Raw genomic sequence first — 26,731 nt, 5'->3', positions numbered from 1 at the left:
GACTTTAATAAGTGGCTAATTGATTGTGAATTCATAGAGTACATGTTAAGTATTCTCTTCGTACCACCCTACTTTGACACATTTTTTCTTTCACAGTTATTTTTAAAAAATAATTAGTATAAATAGATAAAGTGACGAAAAAATAAAGTATATAAAAATAATATAGATAAGATTTTTTTTTATATTATTAAATATGAGGTGTAATCATTACAAACTATATTTTTCTATAAACTGTACAAACTAAAATATGGACTATTACTCATATCCCATATTTCTTATCAAACGGATCCTAAGGACCAATTTGATAAGAAATATGGAATATGAGAAAATATGTAAAACATGATAAAAAATACAGGTTTTATGTCAAGATATGCAATGATAAGATTTTTTTTCGTTATTGTTTGATAGAAAATAAATTATCTAAATTTGTATAGTATATTAATTAACATGGCTTAACTTGACAAATTGATGGATTACGTAAACATGGTTAAAGTTATAATTTTGGTAAGATTGGATAGGGCCCTTGTCTTATACTGGGCTTTGAGTTAAGATTATCTATGATATCAAACAAATAGAAATATTCATATATAATTCTCTATCTTTGTATTACTAACCTATCAAACACGTCCAGATTTTTAGATTTGATTTCAATAATAACGTTAACGAAAAATGTTGATACAAGTGTGCATTATAGTGTGACCCTGTGAAGTATGTGTATAACAATCGATAAAAAAACCACAAACTTTGATCATTTCTAATATTTTCCGAATTCAATTTCCACACAAATCAAAATTGATGTGATGCTAATTTAGCCAAAAATATAGTAAATTTTAGGTACCAAAATATTCCCCCATAAAAGTATTCATGTTCATTATTAGCCAGAAGATTAGAGATTTTTCATGCAGTTCACTCAAAATTTTAACATATATCCGCATCGCTTTAAACATATGGTTATACTAACATGAAATTATATAATCCCTCTATCCACAAAAATAGTTTCATTTATAGACGGCACGAGTTTTAATGAGAAATTTGGTAGAGTAATAAATAAGGAGAAAAAATAGGTAAAGTAACACATTTATGGAGAAAAAGTAAGTATAGTAAGAGAGATATGGGAAAAAAGTAGATAAAGTATATGGGAGGGAGACTTTCCATTTATAGAAATATGACTATTTTCTGTAAACATCCCAAAATAACAAAATATGACTATTTTTGTGGATGGTGGGAGTATAGTCAAATTGGATGCCATGGTAGTGAGTCAAATAGTATGAAATAATTAGAACTTAGAAGTAATACATATGTGAAAATACAATCTTGAGATGATCAGAAATCACACTTACGTGAAAATGAATCGACTTGCATCTCATTTATATGCATAGTTTTATGTCCCCTAAACATTCACATACTAGTATTTTTGTGTAACACCACTTACATGATTAGTTCGAGAAACAAAATACTCCCTTCGTCTTCAAAAAGTATGAATTGTTTCCTTTTTCGTTCGTCCCTAAAGAGTATGAACTTTCTAATTTTGAAAAATTAAAACAACATACTACTCATACACATCATTTTATTTACAACTTATACCATTAAGAGTTAAGACATTACCATTAACACGTATACCATTATAATAATGTGGACCTCACTCTCCACTAACATTATTTCCACTACCATTTCTCTCCTTCTCTCTTACTTTTCTCCTTTTTTATTAAAAGTCATGCCGAACCCAAAGTTCACACTCTTTGAAGACGAGGGAGCAAGTGAAAATACATTCTTGTAGGTTTTCACTTATATCAAAAAAGGGCTAAGGATTTAAAGACTGTTTTTCCTCTTTCTATCTTGTCTACTTGTCAAAATTTTCAAACATGATTATGAACTTATGTCATTAGCAAATACTCTACAAATTAATTATATGTATAAGCTAAATATATTCATATATCCAGCATTCAGGTACTTAGAGATATATTGGAATATGATGTTAAATTTAGTTTTTTTAAATATTAATTTAGAGATAAATTTTAAATTTTATCTCTAAAACATCGTTGTGATGTCGTGTCCCGTATCCTGTTAGGTTTGGTATACTGAAAAGCATGTTTCGAGCAAGTTTCGCGCGAATATAATCTTGCTTGTATACGTAAAACTCTACAATCCACTTTTAACCCGATTCAGTATTATTCGAGCAGTCTCGCACGAATAGAATCACTATTATTATTACATTGTGTTTGCTTGTGCATTTATAAGATGTTTTACAAACATTTAAATGCATAAGAAGTAAACAAAGTCTAAGTCTTTTGCTTAGTAGACCGGTTGTGGGCGTCGTCCACTTTAAGGTAACACGGTCGGATCTATGCAATGCTTTGCAAAAGAAAAAGAAGAATTTCACAACCTAGATAGGCTTTGGCTACCTATCGTGAAAGGTTGCAATGTCAGTCCGCATATTTCTAAGCCTTACTGAAATAAGATGACATTGGTGTGGTATAGCACTGAACGGATCTAACAAGCAAGACGTGTCTTTATGCTAACTACTGAAAGACTAGGTCTTGATAAAATATTATTTCTTAATCTACATATGTTAGCATTGAGCATACGGTATTGATTATGCACTACTTTGACTTATCAAATGGTGCGGGTTTTTCGCAACCCAATAATCCTGATATATTGGTAGTGGTGATTAATATCTAGTGGTGCTAGGATTGCTATTATGTTGAATCGTGCGCGAGGTGAGTCTCGTTTGATAATGTCCTCAAGAGGAGCTCGAACAAAGTTTTATTATTCGGAAAACTGGCCAGTTGGAGTTTTATTACGCTATGAATAATAAATAAATGTTTCTTGCTAAGTCCACTCTTGGAATTAACAAGATATTAATTAATTACGTCCATAGCAGACATTTATTAATTAATGGACATTTATATTTTAAGCGCGGGAAATAAATAATAAACAAAGTGGAAACCCGGATTACTTGTAATTTCGGATTTGGATGGGGAGAGTTCAATATTACTTCTGTAGTGGCTGCTCGTAATATTCCAATAAAAGCTTGTATTAAATTGGGGGTTCAATTTAATTAGTGAAAAGCTAATTGGGGGAGCCCATATCCAAAACCTTCCATAGATCCATGTCTGGGCCCAAAAGGAACTTAATATAAATAGGAGAATAAAGGAGACAGAGAAATCACAATTTTACTTCTTGTAATTTTCGAAATTTTCGAAAATCTCCAACTGAGGAGATTTCGAATTCTACTCCCTTTTCTAAAAGGATTTCTTCTGTCTTCTTTATTTAAGTCCTAGTATTTTGATAAGATCAGCCCACCCTAATATCGAGATACAGTTCGGGAACCAGAGAGAAGATCCGTGGTCTAGTATTGAAGATCATCACGTGGAGAAGGCGCGAGCAATCGACGATTCTTTGGAGAATCAAATCGGTAACCCTAAACCGTAGAATTCATGTTTTAGGATTTACTTTCTTTGGGCATGAATTGTTTGCGTTCTAGCATGCAATTATCTGTTTAACATGTGAATTGATTAATCGCATAATCGGTCAAATAGATCCGTATCTGATTTATTTATTTTGTACAAGTCTTCCGTTGTGCAAGGGGCACCAAACCCCATCATATCCGTAGGGTGCGGATGACTGACCACACGGGTCGTGTCATGCTCTTTGGTCTAATCCCAGAATTTTTACACAAACCGGTGTTGGCTCACTTAGTTATTAGTAATTTTTAAAATGAATATTTAATTAATATTCAGTTATTTATTTATTTCGATTAACCAATCGATAAGCGTTAGTATTAGAAACCTAGAACCAAACCCGAACTAAAATTGAAAATTCACATTGATTATATGATAATCGATTCGAGTATCGCTTAATCGATAATCGACTAATCGTTTATCTGGTTATGTCGATATAGTATATTAACGTGATAGGATTTAGTAATAAGATTTGTGTAAAGCATTGCCACCGACTCACATTCCAAAAATGGTTGTAACTTTTGTTTTCTTAATCTAAAATCACAAATTTTTGTTTCCTAAAATGTGTGTTAATTTTTATTTTCAATACAAGTGCACCAACTTTTAATTTCATATTATAAATTATCTTATTAGATAAAATTTGGCGATAAAATTTATTCATTTTATCAGTGTCTTACTCACTATACGAAACAACATTATTTTTAGCTAACAAATATAAAAGGCAAAACACATTCTTAGGTCCTTATACTCTTATCAAAATATTCATTAGGTCCTCGTACAATTTTTTCATTTTAATAGGTCCTTATACCTTTCTCATAAATTTCATCACATCCTCGTACAATTTTTTCATTTTAGTAGGTCTTTATAATTTAATTATAACTTTTATTAGGTCCTTATACAATTTTTATTTTAAAATATTCTTTTACTTTTATCTTAGATAATTATCTATATTTAATTAAATTTAATGAACCTTTTAATTTTATTATTTAACTTATCTTATAATTATAAATATTCAGGAAACGTATCTTTCAATATAAATATAAATAATCAATTGAAAATTCGGATAGTTATTCTAAAAAAACTTCGATTTTAATCTTCAATCATCACGGTTAATCTTTTTATTATTCTCTACAACTTATTGAGATTATTGGATAACAAGATGATATTATATTTATAGATTATGCTAAGTTAAATAATGGAATATTAAAAAGTTCATTAAGTTTAATTAATTTAGATTATTATCCAAGATAAATGTAAAAAAGTCCCTAAAATAAAAGATTGTACAAGGACCTAATGAAAGTTATGATAAAAGTATAAGGACCTACTAAAACGAAAAATTGTACGAGGATCTGATAAAAATATTGTGAAAAGTATAAGGACCTATTAAAATAAAAAAATTGTACAAGGACCTAATGAACATTTTGACTAAAATATAAGGACCTAAGTATGTATTTTGCCAATATAAAACCGATTAAGGTCATCCACATACATGTCTCAATAATGTGTCATCCCATAACTATTCATGGGTCCCACTGCACTTTTTACCATATCTCTAAACTAAGAGACAATACATGCAACCCTCCATCTTTTAAGCATCCCATCCCTTAACTATTCATTCAATTTCATTTTTTATTTTATTTTCAACAAATTTAATTAATAAAAACACACTTCATTAAATAAAAGAAAAATTACAATTTAAAATCCTAAAAAAACAAAAAAAAACACATAATTATAATTGATTAAAAAAATAAAAAAGACATAATTTAAACTATTAGAAATTAAAATACTAGAAATTAAAATTTTATTTTTTATTTTTTTCGGAAAATCTATTTTTTGTAAAAAAAAGTTATTTATCGCGTCAGCATGACGACGCCCACTCGCGGGCCGGCGAGTGGGCGTCACGCCTCGCGCGTGGCGAGCTGGCTCGCCAGCTTCATCGAGGCGGAGGGACACGCAACGCGACGAGAGGGCTGCATCGCTATCTCGATGCTAGCTCGTCTCGCCAAGACAAGTCCGAGCCCGCATCAAGATGGCGATGCGGATGCTCTAATAGTACAACAACAAATTACGTATGGTGACAACAATGATTCCTAAGTTCGATTATTTTAAGTGGATTATTTGCTGCATCAGTGGGTGAAAGTGTTTGTAGTATATCATTAATATGAAATTATTATTTTATTATTTTCTTCTTCTCCAGTTTTATGTATAAAGCGACCTCATATCTTATAGCAAGATATTTTTTATAAAAATGATTGACAGTTTAAGGCTATTTATCTATCTATCTATACATATATACATATATAAAAAGCGAGTTTTGGCCTTATTTTGAATATTTAAGAGTTTTGGGAATAAATTTAAATATTTATAAGTTTCAGGCATGAATTTGAATATTTATAATGTTATGAATATTTATTTAAATTACAATGAATAACCGGCGGTTACAAATCTTAAATAAGATAATGAGCATTTAACAAATTTTGTAACCTCTATTGCCTTAATTTTATAATGTATGATTTTTTAATTCCATGATATCTCATGTCCTAATTTTGTGCCTATAAAAGGCTAAGACATAGAGTAGTGGATGAATTACAAACCAACAGAAGCACTCTCCATTCACTCTCAAGCTCTCAACATTTTATTGTACATATTGTGTTTTGTCTTAATTCCATTTTAAATATGTTTAATTTTATGTCTTTGGGTGTAAAACGAATTGAGAAGTATATATTTATTGAATTGTTATTATATAGTAGTACATTTTACTATTTTTCATTCTTATGAAGTTATATTGTTTCTCATTTTTATTAATCAAAATTGTTAGACGGAAAAATATTCCGTCGTGCATCGCACGTGGCTTAACACTAGTATATATAAAGGATGAGTTTTGGTCTTGGTTTAGAATACTTATGAATTTTTGTGTATGAATTTGAATATTGATAAGTTTTGGACTAATTTGCATATTTTCTTAGTATAGCAATTACCTAATGAATTAAGCAATAAAATAAACAAATAGCTAATATGGCAATTACCTAATAAATTGAGCACTACACCATTTAGGCGAATTTGATGTATATAATCGATAGTGATGCAAACTTAGAAGTGATTATTTTTTTTTTTTGTCATGGATGAGAAAACAATGCAAATTAAAGTAATTTAACATTGTTACCATATAACAATCGGTCACATAATTTATTAGTGCATTTGATTTGAAATTTTAATAGAGAAAATGAACCGTTTCAAATTAAACGTTAATTGACCGAGTTTAATGAATATCTCCTAAAAATAATTGTATTAAATTTCATGTCTAGTTGGATGTGGTTCTCTATTTGTCAAATATTTATTAGTTGGACATGCCACATATTAATCGACTTTGGTACGTGTGGACGGATCAATGAATATTTTCTCCTTGTGGTCAAACACAAAGTTATAATATAAGATCCGTGTTTGATTTTCATTTGAAGTTCTTACCTACGAATGGAAGCAAACTGACTGGATGAAAAAAATGACACTGACATATGACAATGGAAGTGCTATAAAAGATTATCAAAGAAAATGAAGGTTACTAGTATAATGGAGGCGGAAAGGAAAAATTGGGGGAGAAGATAACTAAAAACGTATTAGAGCATATATTAAAGAGAAGGTGAAGGGGAATTCTTTAACCTAATTAAATTTATTTTTTTCACTATTTCTTGATTAATGGTCTATTGTTGATTGATTCTTAAGTGATGGAATCATGGAACACTAATTGAATTTAGCAAGGAAAGTCTACAATCATTTATAATATTGTAATTTTCACTTTCAATAATATTGACATCATTTGGGTAATTATACGATGCCAATTGGAAGATTTAGATTATTCTACTACCAAGATTAATCAAATAATGGATATATATTAAAATATTACTCCTATATTATATGAAATTGGTATTATTTTTGGGCCTACAATAAGAGCATCTCCAAAGGCGGACATCGCGGTAGGACGTCGCGGAAGTCCGACCGGACGTCCACCGTAGTGAGGAAAATGGTAGGACACGGACGTCCCGTGCGCCCGTCGGATGGGCTCGGATATCCGACCCATGGGTGGGCGGACGTCCGCCACTGTGGCGTGGGGTCGGACGTCCGACAATTTTTTTTATATATATATAAAAAAAACTCTATAAATAGGGCTTCTTGAATTTCATTTCATTCACACCATTTGTGTTGACAGTTTCTCTCTCTAAACCTACAAGTTTCATTTCTACTAAAATGGAGTACAATAGGAACTCCCTCACCACAAGCGGAGGAAACACACCCACGTTTCCCTCTGGAACGGAGGGAAACTTTGCAGAGATGAATCCCCAAATGGGGATGGCGGGTATTACTCCCCAAATGTTCTACAATATGTACAATTGGATGAGTCAGATGGGTGGGATGATGCCCGGGGCAGCGGGGATGGGCGGTATGACGCCAAATATGGCGGGGGTGGGTGGGATGATGCCCGGGGCAGCGGGGATGGGGAGTATGCCGCCAAATTTGGCGGGGATGGGGAGTATGACGCAGCACAGGAGCCCGAGGACGCCTAGGGAATCTGTCTATCGCCCATATATAGATTTGTTGTCCGACGATTCCCTTAGTACTGTTCCGGAGACTCAGTACGCCGGCATCGAGACTTTCTCTTTTGAGGAGTTGGGGCAGGAGTTGGGGCTATCGCCGGTCCGTGAGACTCCCGATGAGGCGGAGCCTGCTGCAAGGGGCACGGGCAAAGTTAAGGGCAAGGCCAGGGGCGGGGGTAGGGGCAAGGGCAAACCCCCGGGCTCTTCCTCCCATACGGGGGCAGAGGAGGAGGAAGGTGAGGAGGAGCGGGGGAAGAGGTCGATCTGGACCGTTTGGGAAAATGCCGCGCTTGCGAAGGCCAGGGTCGGTGTAGTCAAGGATCCCTATGTCGGGGTGAACCAAGTATATTGACCGATTGTGGCATCGCATTAGTGAGGCCTACCTCACACTCAAACCGGCTGAGGCGAAGCCTCACACTCCCGAGCAATGCCAGAAACAGTGGGATCGGTTGAGGCCTAAGCTTAGTCGTTTTGCCGGCCTCTACCAAAACAACCTGCGCATGGCAACCAACGGCATGTCTGAGGAGGATGTGAAGAACCGGGCCTTGTCCCAGTACCCCGACAAAGAATTGAAGTTCAAAGAGTTTGACTAATGGGAGGCCTTTCTCGTGGTCAGGAGTTCGCAAAAGTTTTGTGTGGGTGTCGACTCGGGCTGGAAGCAGACGAAGATCAACTCTTCCGGTGAGTACAGTAGCAGTGTTGGTTCGCACGGGCTCCCCAAAGCCGAGGATGTGTCCCCGCTACCACGATCAGACTCTTGTCGTCGTCGTCGCCCGATGGGGCAAAAGGCTGCGCAGCGGATGGCGAGGGGAAGCGGCAGCCGCAGCGGGTCCTTCGAGGTCCAATCGGAGGCCCCTGAAGCCCCAGATGAGTACGACCGTCTTACCCGCAAGCAGCTAACGAAGACCCTGAGTCAGAACATGCATAGGTGGTTAAGCACGCACGATCCTGTGTACAAAAGGATGTGCAAGGATGTGATCGACGCATGTCGTCGCGATTTAGGAATTCCATCCATTGATGATTAGGCGTCGAGATTGGGGGCAGGGACGTCGGAGGCGGCAGCGGCACGAGCGACGAGGACGAGGACGAGGACGAGGAGGAGTGAGAGCCGAGGGTTGTATTTCTCGACTATTTTTTGATTATGTAATTTTTAAGTATTATGTAAAAAAATTTTAATGAAGTATTCGAATTTTCCCGTATTTCGTGTCGATATTTTAATTCCATAAATTTTAATTCCGTAAATTTAATAATTGTGAATTTAATTTTATTGCGGGAAGTCCTAGTGATGTGGCAGCGGAATGAGAAGTCCTAGTGATGACGTGGCAGGAAGTTTTTATGGGAAGTCCTAGTGGGAAGGGCGCCACCGGAGATGCTCTAATGGGGAATGCCTTTTTTTGGGTAATTAAGAGGAATTGATGATATGTGTAATCAATTTAAACATAATCAGAGATTATATTTTTTTTTTTACATTACTAAAATAATCAACAACAAAATTCACTTATGGAAAGCTATTTAAATTTTTTGAAATTACCAAAATAATGATCATAATCAGTTATAGGATTATTTTGTTGGAGTTTGTATACTAGAATTCACCTTTCGAGTGATTGAATACTGTAAAATTCTTATTTTATTTTTCAAGGAATAAAACAGATTATTTTTGTCATAATGTTGTTATGTTTTATATTTAATGGATGTTTATTGCATGTTTCAATATATAAGTAACTTAACAAAGTCTAAGTCTTTATTTTAGTAGACCGGTTGTGGGCGATGTCCACTTTAAGGTAACACGGTCAGTTCTGAACAAAGAAAAAGAAGAATTTCACAATTTAGATTGAATTAGACTACCCATCGTGAAAGGTTGCAATGTCAGTACGCATATTTCTAAGCCTTACTGAAATAAGATGACATTGGTGTGGTAAAGCACTGAACGAATCTAACAGGGAGACGAGTCTTTATGCTATCTACTGAAAGACGAGGTCTTGATAAATGTTTATTTCTTAATCAATGTATGTTAGCATTGAGCAAAGAGTATTGATTATGCACAGCTTTGACTAATCAAATGGTGCTGGTTTTTCGCAGACCAATAATCCTGATATATTGGGCAATGGTGATTAATATCTAGCGGTGCTAGGATTGCTATTATGATGCATCATGCCCGAGGTGAGTCTCGTTTGATAATGCCCTCAAGAGGAGCGCGAAACAAGGTTTTATTATTCGGAACGTAGCTAGTTGGAGTTTGATTACTCTATGAATAATAAATAAGTGTTTCATGCTAAGTCTACTCTTGAAATTAATAAGAAGTTAATTAATTAAAGTCCATAGCAAACACTAATTAATTAATGGATATTTATATCTTAAGCGGGGGAAATAAAAGTTAAAACTAAAACCCGGATTACTTGTAATTTCAGATTTGGATGGAGAGTTCAATATTACTTCTGTAGTGGTTGCTCGTAATATTCCAATTAAAGCTTATATTAAATCGTGGGTTCAATTTAATTAGTAAAAAGCTAATTAAAGGAGCATATATCCAAAACCTCTGTCTAGGCCCAAAAAGAACTTAATATAAATAGGAGAATAAATGAGACAGAAAAATACACTTTAATTTTCACCAAAATTTTTCGTCCATTCCTACATACAGTAGGGGATGATTTTTTCTCCCTCAGCTCTCCTCCGTGAGATCGATTTTCTGTTCTATTTATTCAAGTCCTAGTATCCCGGTGAGATCAGCCCACACTGATATTGTTAGAGTTTGTATACTAGAAATCACGTTTCGAGTGATTGAATACTGTAAAACTCTTATTTTATTTTCCAATGAATAAAACAGATTTTTTTGTCATAATGTTGTTATGTTTTACATTTAATGGATGTTAATGCATGTTTAAATGTATAAGTTAACTTAACAAAGTCTAAGTCTTTGTTTTAGTAGACCGGTTGTGGGTGTCGTCCACTTTAAGGTAACACGGTCAGTTCTAAACAAAGAAAAAGATGAATTTCACAACCTAGATGGAATTTGACTATCCATCGAGAAAGGTTGCAATGCCAGTCCGCATATTTCTAAGCCTTACGAAATAAGATGACATTGGTGTGGTATAGCACCGAACGGATCTAACAGCAAGACTTGTCCTTGGGCTTTCTACTGAAAGGCGAGGTCTTGATAATATTTGTTTCTTAATCAATGTAGGTTAGCATTGAGCATACGGTATTGATTATGCATTACTTTGACTTATCAAATGGTGCGGGCTTTTCGTAACCCAATTATCCTGATATATTGGGTGGTGGTGATCAATATCTAGCGGTGCTAGGATTGCTATTATATTGAATCGTGCGCGAGCTGAGTCTCGTTTGATAATGTCCTCAAGAGGAGCGCGAAACAAGGTTTTATTATTCGCTAGCTAGTTGGAGTTTGATTACTCTATGAATAATAAATAAGCGTTGCATGCTAAGTCCACTCTTGAAAATAATAAGAAGTTAATTAATTAAGTCAATAGTAGACATTAATTAATTAATGGACATTTTAATCTTAAGCGCGGAAAATGAAAGTTAAACGGAAACCCGGATTACTTGTAATTTCGGATTTGGATGGGGAGAGTTCAATATTACTTCTGTAGTGGCTGCTCGTAATATTCCAATTATAACTTATATTAAATTGTGGGTTCAATTTAATTAGTAAAAAGTAAATTGGATGAGCCCATATCCAAAACCTTCCATAGATCACTGTCTGGGCCCAAAAGGAACTTAATATAATTAAGAGAATAAAGGAGACAGAAAGAACACAATTTTATTTCATAAAATTTTTGAAAATTTTCGGCCTCTAGCTGAAGGAGATTTCGAATTCCACTCCTATTCCCAAAAGGATTTCTTCCTGTCTTCTTTATTTAAGTCCTAGTATTCTAGTAAGATCAGCCCACACTGATATTGGAATACAGTTCGGGAACCAGAGAGAAGATTTGTGGTCTAGTATTCAAAGCATCACGTGGAGAAGGAGCTAGCCATCTTCAATTCTTTGGAGAATTAATTAGGTATTTTTCTGCTCCATAGAAAAGCATGTTTTAGGTTTCAATATTCTTAAAGCATGATTAATTCAAGTTATGAGCATGATACATGTGATAATTACGCGAATAGATTTTGTCTAAATAATCTGCTAAATAGATCTGATTATTATGTGATTTATTGGTGTGATTAATAATTGTAAAATTATGATAATCAAGTTCAACACCGCTTCCGCTGCCGGTTCCATCAGATATCGGAATACAGTTCGGGAACCAGCCAGAAGATCCGTGGTCTAGTACTTGACGCATCATGTGAAGAAATCGCTAGCCATCGTTGATTTTTGGAGAATCAACAAGGTATTATTCCTACTCCGTAGAAAAGTATGTTTTAGGTTTCGATTATACTTAAAGCATGTTTAATTCAAGTTATGAACATGATACATGTGATAATTACACGAATAGAATTTGTCTAAATAATCTGCTAAATAGATCTAATTATTATGATTATTATGTAATTTATTTGATGCACCTTCTGTTGCCAACCCCTACATATTTTCTAATTAATGGAATTGATTGGTAAGTAATGAGATTATTGATATGAATTGCTTAGAGAAATTAATGAGGTTATTTTGTTAAAATATTTTTTTATATAATTTTTATGAACAATGGATTTAAGGCATAACTTAAATAAATTGCATATTACATATAGTGTGTTTAATGTATTTAAATTTGCAAACTTTGAAATTTATTGAATAAATTATACATTTAATATATAAATTAGTGATAAAATGTTGTGGTATGCAATTGGAGAAATATATTCCAAAGTAAGTGGATGTAGAATATTTTTTGTTTATAATTTTATAAAATTATTTCACAAAAGCAAATAAGTATAGAAAAAATAAAATGGGTCGTGTGATACTAGTTAAATAAAAATGGAAGTTGAGATTTTTAATATGGACAATAATTTAAAAAGTTTGTTAATATAAATATAATAACTCGTTTGTTTATCAAGAAAGTTGTTATTGAGGATTATGTTTCCAAATAGAAATAACAATAATAAATAATAACAAAATATGATGATTATAATTATAATTAGGTACTATAATTTATAATTTTATATATTATTTAATAATATTAATATCAATTACTATTAATTGTATAAAATGATACTAGAAATTATGTTTTTAAATACTTAAATAAATAATTGTAAATCTAAGAAAAAGAAACTTTTTAAAAATTGAATAATCAAAATCCTATAAACTTGTACTACTATTATTTTTCTTGTTTTCATAATCATAATTACACTTCATATTTTATTACTTAAAAATTAAATAACATTCAAATTTAAAAATTGAATATGAACACATTTTAATTATTAGCATTACTGAATTCCTTAATAAAAATGCTGAATCATTGCATACGTAAGCCCCAGCTACCCACGGTGGTTAATAATGGAATTCTGATCTGTTGGTGAGAGAAGGGTAGGTTTTAAATTCTAAATCAGCCCCACGGAATGCACGCAAAAAATATCTTCTTTATATACGCAATCGGATCCCTCTTCTTCTGCATATTCATCTCCCTCATTTTCTCAATTACAATCCAAATCGATCACCGATTGACGATGGCGGCAGCGATTCCAGAAACCTTCTACATCTCCCATGGCTCCCCGACCCTCTCAATCGACGACTCCCTCCCGGCCCGCCATTTCCTCAAATCCTTCCAACAGAAATGCTTCCCCACCAAACCCAAGGCGATCCTGATAATCTCGGGCCACTGGGAGACCTCGGAGCCCGCGGTCAACGCCGTGTCCGGGGCGAGCGACACGATCTACGACTTTTACAACTTCCCCGAGCAGATGTACCGGCTCAAGTACCCGGCCCCCGGTTCGCCCGATCTGGCCAACCGGGTGAAGGGCCTCCTGCAGAAATCCGGTTTCGAGACGGTCCACGTGGACAAGAAGCGGGGGCTGGACCACGGCGCGTGGGTCCCGCTGATGCTGATGTACCCGGAAGCCGACATCCCGGTCGTCCAGCTGTCAGTCCAGACCAACAAGGACGGCGCGCACCACTACCGCATGGGGCAGGCGCTGCGGCCGCTCAAGGACGAGGGCGTCATGATCGTGGGATCCGGCTCGGCCACGCACAATCTGAGGGATATGAAGCGCGACGGGAGGAAGACGGTGGATAAGTGGGCGGAGGAATTCGACAGCTGGGTGAAGGAGGCGCTGGCGGAGGGGAGGTACGAGGACCTCAATAAGTACGAGGAGAAGGCGCCCAATGCTAAAATGGCGCATCCGTGGCCGGACCATTTCTACCCGCTGCACGTGGCCATGGGCGCCGCTGGGGAGAACACTACGGGGGAGCTCATCCACCATAGCTGGACGCACGGGACGCTTTCTTATGCGTCCTACAAGTTCGCGCCTAAGTAATTCAATATCTTATACTATCCTTACTGTTTTACTCTTAGTCGACACCAAATTATATGCCTCGCTCGTGCGATATGTAGATGAATTCACGGTGTTGTAATTTGAATTGCCATTTCACTCTTTTATTTGTATTTACTGTCTAAAATCCATGTTAATTTAGGTGGTGAGATAAAATAATACCAAGATACAATCTGGGATTGGGATTCAGTTGTGAGATTATTTTAGTCATAGATTATCCCATAATTATCCGTTTAGGATTGAGTCGTAGGGTTGAATCTCGTGAACTAAAAACACTACATGAACCCTATTGTTTCCAGAAAACAGAGGTTTAGAGCTGTCGACTTAATTTTGTGAAATTCATTGTTTTTTGGTTGCATTTGACTGCCTCTTGATTGATGGGGAGTGTCTTCGTAAAAGCCACTTGTAATTGGTCAAATCTTGAGTATTGGTTTTGGTTTCATAAAAAGGTTGTTAATGTAAATTCTGAGTGCTCTGTGAATGCCGGCCAAGCAGTAATAGTAGTAGTTTTTTGTATTGATGATTGAGAGATCTGCTTAAAAGAATATAGACTCATGGATCCGGCATCTGTTCCGCCTGCACCAACACCGCAGTCCGCAGAGGTGATCACGTTCTAATTTCTATATCCGGATTAGAGTCTCTTGGAGTAAACATTCTACAGTTGGTGTTGACGTTTAATATTGCATCCTGATTCCTACATTAGAAAAGACAGCCAAGGGTTCATAGAAAACGACAACTTTTGTGAAAGTTAAAAAGATCACAAATGTCAATACTTGTTTATTCATCTGTGTATTCTACCCACTTGTTTTAGTGAGTTTTAGAATCCTTTAAGAAGTTTTCTATTGAAAAACGAATGCATCTCCTAAGTTGTGAACATATACTCCGACGCAATAATAAATAGACCTCAAGATTGTCACTATACACTATACAGATAGGGGAACTCGAACTCAGTCTCAATACCACAAAAACTTGCCAACTGGAGTACAACATTTAGTCCTGACCAACTTCAAGTTTTAAAATATGCATTTTAATATCGGAGCGTTTACTTTGAATGTATGATGAATTGATTAAAATAACCAAGTTAAGTACACACATAGTATAATACTACTATATGTTTGATGAATTGATTAATTTTAAACTTATTCGACCAACTTATTATTTAAATACTTAATCATATATTTTATCAATAAGCCACATAGTATTACACATTTACACTCATGTTTACGAATTACAACGAGCAATAGCATATTTCGTATTTTTTTTACTCGAATTGAGTCCAAGACCTTTTTGTATTCTTCTTTAATTATTTTTGTAGTTAAGTTTTGCATGGATGTCTTTGACATTGTATGGCTTATTACTCGAAGTCTGGAACCACTAACGAACACCAATCCATACTTCAGAGAACATTATTTTTAATTTAGAGGTGGGAAGGGGAAATTCATTACGGCTTAGGGTTTAAAGCATCATCTTCCAGTAAAAGAGGTAAATTGAGAAGATATATTCTTCATTTACCTTTATAAAAATATAAAAATGTATATATATCTTTATATGGAAATGAAGTAAATATATTTCTTTAAAGAAAAATGTTTTAGAGACATAATGGTAATGGGATTTAAATAGTAATTGTACACTATATTTTATTTTTAATTAAATTTATATTATGTATATATACTTTACTACCCTTGCATTAAATTGTGTACTAGATACACCTATTTATGGAGAGCATAAAATTAGGTGTACATACAGAATTCTTTTGTCATCATAGGACCCAAAAATTTGAACGAACAATTTTTTTTATCTCTTCCCTCTTATTATATTTATTTAAAGATTTATCTTTAAAACTTTAAAGTATTGTAATTTTATTAATTTTATATATTTGTTGTACATTTCACCACTCAAATAATATAATGATATTTATTAGATGGATTTTCTTATAAAACTAGTCTTTATAAATTTTAATTTGAATAATTTAATATAAAAATAATTAAATACTTGAAGTATTAAAAATTTGTTATTTAATTTTAATAAAATGTAGGAGTAGTATATGACATAAGATTTATAACATATGACAAAAAAGTATTTTATTTGTAATTTTCAATATCGATAAACTTATTCATTTGTCACTTTTAATCCGCAAGATTCTTTATACTACTGAATTCAATATATCATGCAACAAATAGTACTCACGATATAATGAATTAAGCTAAAAACTCTAATATTTTATTAAAAAAAGAGAGAACATACTAATTATATAGCTATAAAATATTAAATAGATGAATTAAGAATATGTGATAACGGTTTTGATCGATGCTCGATTGTAATGTTACAAAACTTCAAATAAACTAAAATATGTGAATGTAAAAGAAATAAAATCAATACCAAAAATTCAATTAAGTATTATTGTATTTCACATTATAATTTGTTGTATGTTATAATTAATGAACAAATAATTTTAATATTTTTACAAAGAAAAAGAGAAAACATTAACTATATATTTTTTAAAAACAAAATCAATATGGAAATCTCGACCTTTATTATTATTAATATTAATATTAATATTATTATTATAAATTAATGCTCCCTACTTAAGTTTATGATTTTAGTGTTATGAATGTCATAATTTTGATTTGACTTCTGTTTGTAAATTTAATTTTACTAATTTAATTATTTCTATTTGAATTCTTTAATTTTCAAAATTATAACTTATTTATTTTAATTATTGTAATGTTATAATCGGTTATCGATAAGTAAAATCTAATGTAGTATTTTAAAGATAGTAGTATGTTTTAATTTTTTTTCTAAAATAATTAGCTCAATTCGCTATTGAATATTTGAAAGTATAAATTTAATTTTGATATATGATATATTAACACTAATTGTATATACGAGTTTGATTTTAAGAATTTATTAATTCTAATTTGTTACTTTCTAAATTATTAATTTCTAGAAAATTTTAATTCTTAAAATGCTTCAATCGAACCTCAATCAAAAAATAATAATCACATGTTCTTAACTTATCTATTTAATATTTCACAATTATGCAATAATTATTTCCTCTTTCTTTTTACCAGATGTTCATAACTTATCTATTTAATATTTAATATTTTAAGGATATATGATTAATATATATTTTTATTTTTTTATAAATACTATTAAAATTCATACATTCACTATAGCACGCAACAAATAAAATTTGTTATATGACATATTAATACTATTTTACCGTTTTAATTTTGAGAATTTATAATTTTGAATTTAATTATTTCCTTTATAAAATTTTAATTTATTTAAGCCCTTAATTTTGGGATCGTTACAGTTAAATCTTGATTAAAAAAAACTTTTAATACAAAATTGAAGAATATATACTTTAAGAAAGGTACTAATAAAAATAAGAAAAAATGAAAGAGAAAAAAAAAAGGAAAAATAAAACTATTACTTCACATTTTTATAAATATTTTAACGATATTAATTTGTGACTAGAAGACGTTGGAGACATAACTTAAATTTACCATGTTTCATTGGATTATTCTTCACATTAAATCCTCTAAGCTAGAACTATCCTTAATTGCATGCTATCAAAATAACATAAGGGCATTATTCCAGGTTTAAGTTAAGATTATGGTAAAATGACAGGGACATTATGGTACGAAGACATTATGTCTCTAAATCACTATTCCTTTTAAAAATTAAAGAAGTTATAGTAATACATTTTCAAATATCCTTTCTAACGATGAATGAGTTTTAAATATGACACAATTATCTCCTCCATTAGAGACAAAGGCAGATCCAGCCTCTCACCCCTGGGGCAAATGCCCCCTCGTCCCTACTACACCAATATAATGCATATTTATAGTACATAGATTTTTAATTATGATTATATCTATAAACTTCACTAACTGTCTTCTCTCATATATATAAAATTTTCCTAACACACTATTACCTCTGTCCTATAAAAATAATAATATTTGAAACGCCACGAGTTTTAGTGTATAATTGATCAAATAAGAGAGATAATATAAAGAAAAGATAATTGGAGTATTGATAATGGAAAATGAGGATCACCTCACTATAAAAGAAAGAAATTACTAAAAATAGAAATTGACTTTTTAATAAGACAAACTAAAATTGAAAAAATCTCTATTTTTATAGCATTTTTATGTGACCGAGGAGTATATTTTTGCTCCTCCTAAAGTGAAAGCTACACCCTTGATTAGAGACGCTCATAATTTCAAGTATATTAGCTAAATTTCAAAGAGTAGGATTGAAATAATTATTTACAGCAACAAAGCTTGTTACGGATAAAATGTTTCTGTAATCATGTAGAGTAAAATAAGAGTGTACTTGATCATAGTTCCTCATGTTTTATACTACCATTTTTGGTATTCTAAAATGAAAATAATCTTAGGTACCAAAATATATCCAACTGCTCCAATTGTAGAAAAGACTAGTTTTATAAATATATCCATGAATATATGTGATAGTAGTACATTGTAATTGGAAGGAGGAGAAGTGAAATAGGGAAGAAAAGGTGAAAGAGAGAAGATTTTTATAATATACTATTTTTTCCTCCGTCTTCAATGAATATCAATTTGGGTTCGGCACAAGTTTTAATACAAAACTGGTAAAGTAAGAGAGAGGTAGAGAAAAAAAAGTAATTAAAGTATTATTAGATAAAAATGAGTCTCGCCTCATTAGAGAGAGAAAAAAGTTTCCAAAATTAGAATGTGCATATTTTTGTGGGACGGACTAAAAAGAAAAAAATGCATAATCTTGTGGGACGGATGAAGTATCATTTTAGGTCATTTTTTGTGTAAGCCCAGAAATGTCCTATATGAAAAAAATGTATTTTTTGAAGGATATTTTGGCGTGAAAAGCAGCATCAGGAACAATGTGATTTTCAGATATAAAAAATGTTACTTCCTCCGTCCCAAGGAAGATGACCCCTTCCTTGGGCGGCACGCATTTTATTTTGTGTGTTAAGTGTAGAGAGTAAAATAAGAGAGATGGAATAAAGTAGATAAAAAGTGTTTTCATTTTTAGTAATGATCATCTTAGTTGGGATAAAAAAAGACAAATAGATCATCTTCGATAAAATGGAGGAAGTGCTCCGTACTAATTAGGGACAACTTTTGTGCTAAACTGAAAAATCAGGTACCAATATTGAAGTTCATGCCATAAATAAATGTACGAATAATGTGACTTATGATTTTTGAAGACATATATCAAATTCTGAAATTAGGAAATATCGTAAGCAAAAGTTTCTTACTTTTATTTTGAATATAATTTAAACAACACAAATCAAACTCATCTCATGTTGAAGAAGTTCCTTACTCCTACTTTTTATCTTGAAGATAATTTATAAAGCACGAATCAAGCTGTATTTCATGTTGCAAAGCTTTTTTACATTTTATCTTGAAGAAAATCTATAAAACACAAATCAAGTTCATCTCATATTTTAAAAGGTTCTCAAATTTTATCTTGAAGATAAATCTGTACAGCACAAATCAAGCTCATCTCATGTAATAACATGCCAATAACATTGAAGTAACATTCCCTAAAAAAACATGGAAATAACATTTATGTAGGAAGTGCTACAATGGATTTATTTATGAGCAAGCCTATTAATCCTAAAATTATAATAAAATTTAATCAAAATTTAAGTATTTTGAATGTACTCAATTTTTTTGGCACAACAATTTAAAATTCATCAAAATATAGGATTAATTTATAAACTCAAATATTTGCATATAACAATATCGTTTACACCCATTCAAAGCAATATCGTTTCTATTATTGACTGATAAGTTTACATAGTAATCAGATCGGCCACGTCGAATTCAATTTACAGGAAAATTGATTGTGCAAAATTCGCTAGAAATTGTAATTTGATAATATAAGCACCGGGTCTTGTTAGGTTGAGATTTATCAACCTAATTGAGAATTGAGATGCAATCTCAGCCACTCATTCAGAATATTTGTGAAATGTCAATGTCATGTAGTTTATGTCAACAGAGGGGTATAATTATAATTTTATTAATTTTTTTTTAACTTTTTTTTAATTTTTTAATTTTTTAATTTTTTAAATTTTTTTTTTTTTTTTTAATTTTTTTTTTCAACTACATATACAATTCATGTCAACTACACATCAAATGTCAACAACTTTATTCAATAAATACTATTTGACATGAATTGTACATGTAGTTGACATTATATTGTGTAGTTAACATGAATTGTATATGTAGTTGACATGGATTGTATACATAGTTGACATTATATGTGTGTAGTTGACATGAATTGTGTGTGTGGTTGACATGGATTGTACACATAGTTGACATTATATGTGTGTAGTTGACATGAATTGTATATGTAGTTGAATTTTTTTTTTTTAAAAGTTTAAAAAAAATAAAAAAAAATTAATTTTTTTTTAAAAAAATAAAAAATAATTTAAAAATTTTTAAAAAAATTAATAAAAAATTAAAATTAAAAATTTTAAAAAATATTTATTGAATAAATAATTTACTATGATATTACCATTCTGCCATTTCATAATTAATTAATCTAAAGATATTTTCCATGTGGAAAAATTTGGACCACTCATTTATAATAAAAATGAGTGGCTGATATTGCATCTCATTTCTCAATTAACATAAAAAATCTCAATTGATCACGATGCATATAAGCACCCGTGTTAAGTTTGTGGAAATACTGAATTTTGTTTTAAGTATAATAACCCTATTTATTTATTTGGGAAAAATGAAATAAATATAGGTGGTAATTTGACCAAAAACATGAGGACGAGGACGTAATTACGCAATGGTATATAGACGTTGCGTAGCGCTAACGCTGCTAGGGCAGGCAAAACAGAGTTAAAAGCCGCCTCAGCTCTTTAAAAAATCCGCCTATTTTCACCCGTCAGATCTCAATTGATCCTACGGCCATGAGAAACCTGAAAGACAGTATAAATTTGTGAGCCCTCCCACATTATTCTCCTCTCTCATTTTCAAAAACCTCGCGGCGGACACTGAGCTGCCTTCTCCAACTTCTCTAAGGTCCGCATTCTAGCTATTTCACTATATCTATTCCACTATATTTCAGCGTTTGTGTGTGTTGTATATGTATAAATCTGCAAAATGCTAATAGTTTCAACTTTGAAACATTTGAAATCCGATAATTCCATTTATTTATGGATGTGTAGTTATTTGTTGGTTTATTGTATGCTTTAAATTTGATCTACTCACTTAATGAATTACTATTTTTTTTTTCATTCAGTTATCTTATGGAATTGCGTATATACCGATTCATTTCCGTTATGAATTTTAGCTTGCATGCTTAATTTGATGCCTTTTAATACACATGCTTTTATGCCTATGTGGATTGAATTCTTTGATGTATCGAGCTAGAGATCTGAACTTGTGTTTTCCGCATGTTACTAGGTGTAGTTTTATAATCCTGAATAGTTGAACTTTCAGTAGAAAATAGTAGCACTAGATAATTATTGAAGGATGACTTTTAATATTTGCTTGTTTGTTTTGGAGTTTTTCAATTATTTATTAGTAATTAGACTAATAATTTAAGCTTTTTGATTGTATTTTAATAATATGGTTTGTTGTTGCAGTATTATTTGCTGAGAAATCATGGGTAAAGAGAAGACTCACATTAACATTGTGGTCATTGGCCACGTCGACTCTGGAAAGTCAACCACCACTGGTCACTTGATCTACAAGCTTGGTGGTATTGACAAGCGTGTGATCGAGAGGTTCGAGAAGGAGGCTGCTGAGATGAACAAGAGGTCATTCAAGTATGCGTGGGTGCTCGACAAACTCAAGGCTGAGCGTGAACGTGGTATCACCATTGATATTGCCTTGTGGAAGTTTGAGACCACCAAGTACTACTGCACTGTTATTGATGCCCCCGGACATCGTGACTTTATCAAGAACATGATTACGGGTACCTCACAGGCCGACTGTGCTGTCCTCATCATTGACTCCACCACTGGTGGTTTTGAGGCAGGTATCTCCAAGGATGGGCAGACCCGTGAGCATGCATTGCTTGCTTTCACTCTTGGAGTGAAGCAAATGATTTGCTGCTGTAACAAGGTAAATCTATTTAATCAACTCGTGTATTTTTGTAGCGTCTAGGATTTTATCGTTACACAATCTGACTTATTGCTACCATTATCGTGCAGATGGATGCCACCACACCTAAATACTCCAAGGCTAGGTTTGATGAGATCATTAAGGAAGTTGCCTCCTACCTCAAGAAGGTTGGATACAATCCCGAGAAGATCCCATTCGTTCCTATTTCTGGGTTTGAGGGAGATAACATGATTGAGAGGTCCACCAACCTTGACTGGTACAAGGGCCCAACCCTTCTTGAGGCACTTGACCAGATCTTGGAGCCCAAGAGACCATCAGACAAGCCTCTCCGTCTCCCACTTCAGGATGTTTACAAGATTGGTGGTATTGGTACGGTGCCTGTGGGTCGTGTTGAGACTGGTGTTATCAAGCCTGGTATGGTTGTCACCTTTGCCCCATCTGGTTTGACAACTGAAGTCAAGTCAGTTGAGATGCACCACGAGGCCTTGCAAGAGGCTCTTCCTGGTGACAATGTGGGGTTCAACGTGAAGAACGTTGCAGTCAAGGACTTGAAGCGTGGGTATGTTGCCTCCAACTCCAAGGATGATCCTGCCAAGGAAGCTGCCAACTTCACCTCCCAGGTCATCATCATGAACCACCCGGGACAGATTGGCAATGGATATGCCCCAGTGCTCGATTGCCACACCTCTCACATTGCAGTGAAGTTTGCTGAGATCTTGACCAAGATTGACAGGCGATCTGGTAAGGAACTGGAGAAGGAGCCCAAGTTCCTGAAGAATGGTGATGCTGGTATGATTAAGATGGTTCCGACTAAACCCATGGTGGTGGAAACTTTCTCAGCGTACCCTCCTCTTGGACGATTTGCTGTCCGTGACATGCGACAGACTGTTGCTGTTGGTGTCATCAAGAGCGTTGAGAAGAAGGACCCAACTGGTGCCAAGGTTACCAAGGCTGCTGTCAAGAAGGGTGCCAAGTGAGAAGTGCAAGCTCTTGTCTCTTTTGATGCCAGAGAAGACTATTTTCACAAATGATTATATGATGTTAACAATGCTGGTCCTGCTGTACCATGGAGCAGTATTGTTTTTTGCTTATTTCTGTTGCTTGGTTTGAGGTGTCTTTATGCGGCTCTTTTATCCATTTCTCTTTTGCCTATCGTGTCTACTTTTGATTCTTCCTCGTTGGTGGCCTTTCAAATTTCAATCCTATCTTGACTCAGCCCAGTGTGCCTGGTTTTGCGCTTTTTAGTTTTTCTCAGTTTGTGTAGTATGGTACAAGACCAAATATTCACCAATATTTTTCTAAAGCTAGCTTTGTTGCAAATAACACTGGATTTTGAAAGTCCCTGAAAAGCAACCTACATGGCTACAGCCTACAAGTGAGTTTTGACAAGGATACAAATAATCATACGAAAACGAGTTGTGCTGGCATTCATAAGCCGTGCCCATCTGGTGCACATATCCCTTGATCATAAAATTCAGACAAAAAATATCAGGCTCAATCTCAGCATCTACCATTTGCTTGAACAAACTTCTTATAGTCTCCACACAAATATGATTAATGTAGGACTTCTTTCTACGGCTAAGGGTCCGTTTGATTGCCCTGATATAAGAAGAGCGGCAAACAATATATAGTAAGTTCTTATAGTTGGCCTGCTATCCAATTTCCTACAATCACACATACGGCTTGAATATATTGGATTGGATTGAACATACTATAGAGAAAGGGTTAAGGGTTTCTTGGGTTGGATGCGTTGAAATTTATTTCCGCGTAGAGCGAACATTTTAGGAATTGGGGTGAATTTCAATCAGTTAAGAGCATCCGGCAATGGGGTGGACGATGGTTAACCCATCGTCCGCGCCCGATACATCGTCCGCGGACGATGCGCGGAGGATACCCACGTCCGTCGCATCGTCCGCCACTGTAGACGAGGCGGACGATGGGTCACGGACGATGCGACGCGGTTTAGTTTTTTTTTTTAATTTTATTAAATTTTCAAAACCTATATATATCAAATTCACTTCATTTTTCACACTTCATTTTTCTCACTTCACTCTTATCAAATTCACTACATTTTTAAGTAAAATGGATTCCGGAGATTATCCGAATAGTCCGATGTTCGGTGGTGCACGATGGTCGGGTACAGAACCCGACGAATACCGGCCATTCGACACCAACGCCGAGTACGTTCCCGACTTTTCCACCGACTCATACGAGCTGTCCGATATGGAGCCGTCTCCACACCGCCCCTCGCGGCCGGCCCGCCGCCGCCGCCGCCGCTTCCGGGTCCGCCACCAAGAAGAAGCGGACAAAGGCACGAGCCCAGAAGTTGCCTACAACGGAGGTGTGTGAAGAGTTCGCCCGGGGCAGGACGAACTACTCCGACTTCGAATCCATCGTCTTGACGAGATGTTGGATTGATGTTTCGGAGGATCCGGTGTACGCCAACAACCAGAGGGTGACTGCGTATTGGGAGCGCATCGCCGAGAAATACAACGCGGCCAAGCCGGCGAACGCATACAAGCGCCAAAGGGAGCAGCTCCGCAAGCACTGGGATCAAATAAAGAAGCATGTAAATTTGTTCGCGGCGGAGTACGAGAAGTGCGAGAGGGAGCAGGGCAGTGGCGAGAGTTTCGCGGATGTGCGGCACAAAGCGATGCAGTCGTACATTTCATTGTACGGCGATTTCAAGCACTACCAGTCCTGGGCGCTCTTGATGGACAAGCAAAAGTTCGTTGGTGGTGTGATTCCCCAATCGACGGCGGCGAGGAGGAGGGCGTCGAAGCACACCTTCAATGATTATACAAGTAGCGATAGCGGCGCGTCTCCGATGGACCTCAACAGTCCGGTGTTCGAGGATGAGAGTTGGGGCACACCGATGTCCTCCCGGCGTCCCCCTGGCATCAAGGCTGCCAAGGGCAAGGGCAAGGCCACATCCTCCTCCGTTGTGCCGCCTGAGCAAGCCCCGTCGCCGACCCCGAGTTCGACGCCGTCCGCGACTTCGACCGCGGCCCATGCGTGCGCGGATTTGGCGACCTCCTCCGACTACCGGACGTTGTTGGACGCGCACACCGCCCTCATGCAGGCGACCAACCCGGCTCAAATCGAGGGCATCCAGCGGATGATCGATGGCCTCAGCCGCAAGTTGGGACTTCTTTAGACTAGCCTCCTTTTTTGTATTTAGTGCTTTTTTTTATTTCTTATTTTGTAACTTTTTTTTTAATTAAGTAAAATTAGAATTTCCCTTTAATTGTGTTGTTTTTATTTGTTTAATATTTTTATTTACATTTGCAAACATAATAAAAATATAAATACAAAATAGTGAAATGCTTAAGGCGTCGCTTAGGGCGGGCTATAGTCCGCACTGCAGTAGAATAGGAGGAGGATAAAATGCTGACGTGGCGGTGCATAGGGCGTCGCTTAGGGCGTCCCATTGTGGATGCCCTAATGAGAAGGTAATGAAGAATTAGTACGGAGTCGAGGTTTGAAGCTGTCGTCGACCCTCCGACGGGCTCCGATTCTTATTCCTAATTTACATTGACATTTACTCCTCCATTTGCTTATTTTGGTCGACCGGTGATATAAATTTTATGGACAATTTTCTGGTATTAATATATGAAAATTTTTAACTTTCTTTTTATCAACTATATTCATTAGGGTCCTATTCTAATGCTTATAGCACCCTAATCCAAAATCAAGACTAAATCTCCACCATTGGATTTTAAAATGAGTGGATGAGATGAAAGCTCACAAATCTCAATAAATAGTAGACAAAACATTAACAAAAGGGTAATATCGTCATTATGTTATCATATGATAATTTTCGTGGATGTTTTTTTATATCAACATTGTGTATTACAAATATCAACAATGTGATATTAGAATATCAATACAAGGACAAGAAAATATCAACACATTTTTATTGAGATTGGACATGCATAATATTGAGATTTTGCCTACAATATATTGAGATTTTTTGTTGCATTTGTTGATAAAAGCTGCCTATCAACATGTACAAAAATTGAAATATAATTTATCAAATTTCATAACCCGAATATCGTCGGAACATATGCAATTGAGATCTCGTTGGAATCCTTATTAAATTATCTTTAATTTGATATATTTTTTGCGAAAAAATAATTTAAATTGAGAGAGT

The 26,731-nt window shown here is 34.5% G+C and overlaps 2 protein-coding genes across 2 annotated transcripts; both read left to right on the top strand.

The window, feature by feature from the left end:
* Positions 1-13,529: 13,529 nt before the first annotated feature.
* LOC125190096 (4,5-DOPA dioxygenase extradiol-like) lies at positions 13,530-14,671 on the top strand. The gene has a single exon (XM_048087292.1). It carries the CDS (start codon positions 13,553-13,555, stop codon positions 14,465-14,467), a length of 915 nt encoding a protein of 304 aa, XP_047943249.1. The 5' UTR covers positions 13,530-13,552; the 3' UTR covers positions 14,468-14,671.
* A 6,722-nt stretch (positions 14,672-21,393) lies between these two features.
* Positions 21,394-23,728, top strand: LOC125188493 (elongation factor 1-alpha-like). The gene is made up of 3 exons (XM_048085352.1): positions 21,394-21,531; positions 22,098-22,578; positions 22,668-23,728. Exons 2-3 carry the CDS (start codon positions 22,117-22,119, stop codon positions 23,553-23,555), a joined length of 1,350 nt encoding a protein of 449 aa, XP_047941309.1. The 5' UTR covers positions 21,394-21,531; positions 22,098-22,116; the 3' UTR covers positions 23,556-23,728.
* Positions 23,729-26,731: the final 3,003 nt, after the last annotated feature.

The sequence above is a fragment of the Salvia hispanica genome, chromosome 5 (genome assembly GCF_023119035.1).
Source record: "Salvia hispanica cultivar TCC Black 2014 chromosome 5, UniMelb_Shisp_WGS_1.0, whole genome shotgun sequence".
In the NCBI taxonomy this organism is placed as follows: domain Eukaryota; kingdom Viridiplantae; phylum Streptophyta; class Magnoliopsida; order Lamiales; family Lamiaceae; genus Salvia; species Salvia hispanica.
The sequence above is the reverse complement of the archived record's forward strand: the minus strand, read 5'-3'. Positions and strand labels throughout refer to the sequence as shown.

Bases quoted from the DNA above. Each gene is read 5' to 3' on its own strand.
- LOC125190096 (XM_048087292.1), top strand. From the start codon at position 13,553: ATGCACGCAAAAAATATCTTCTTTATATACGCAATCGGATCCCTCTTC.
- LOC125188493 (XM_048085352.1), top strand. From the start codon at position 22,117: ATGGGTAAAGAGAAGACTCACATTAACATTGTGGTCATTGGCCACGTC. The intron at 22,579-22,667 runs GTAAATCTATTT...ATTATCGTGCAG, and splicing joins TGATTTGCTGCTGTAACAAG to ATGGATGCCACCACACCTAA.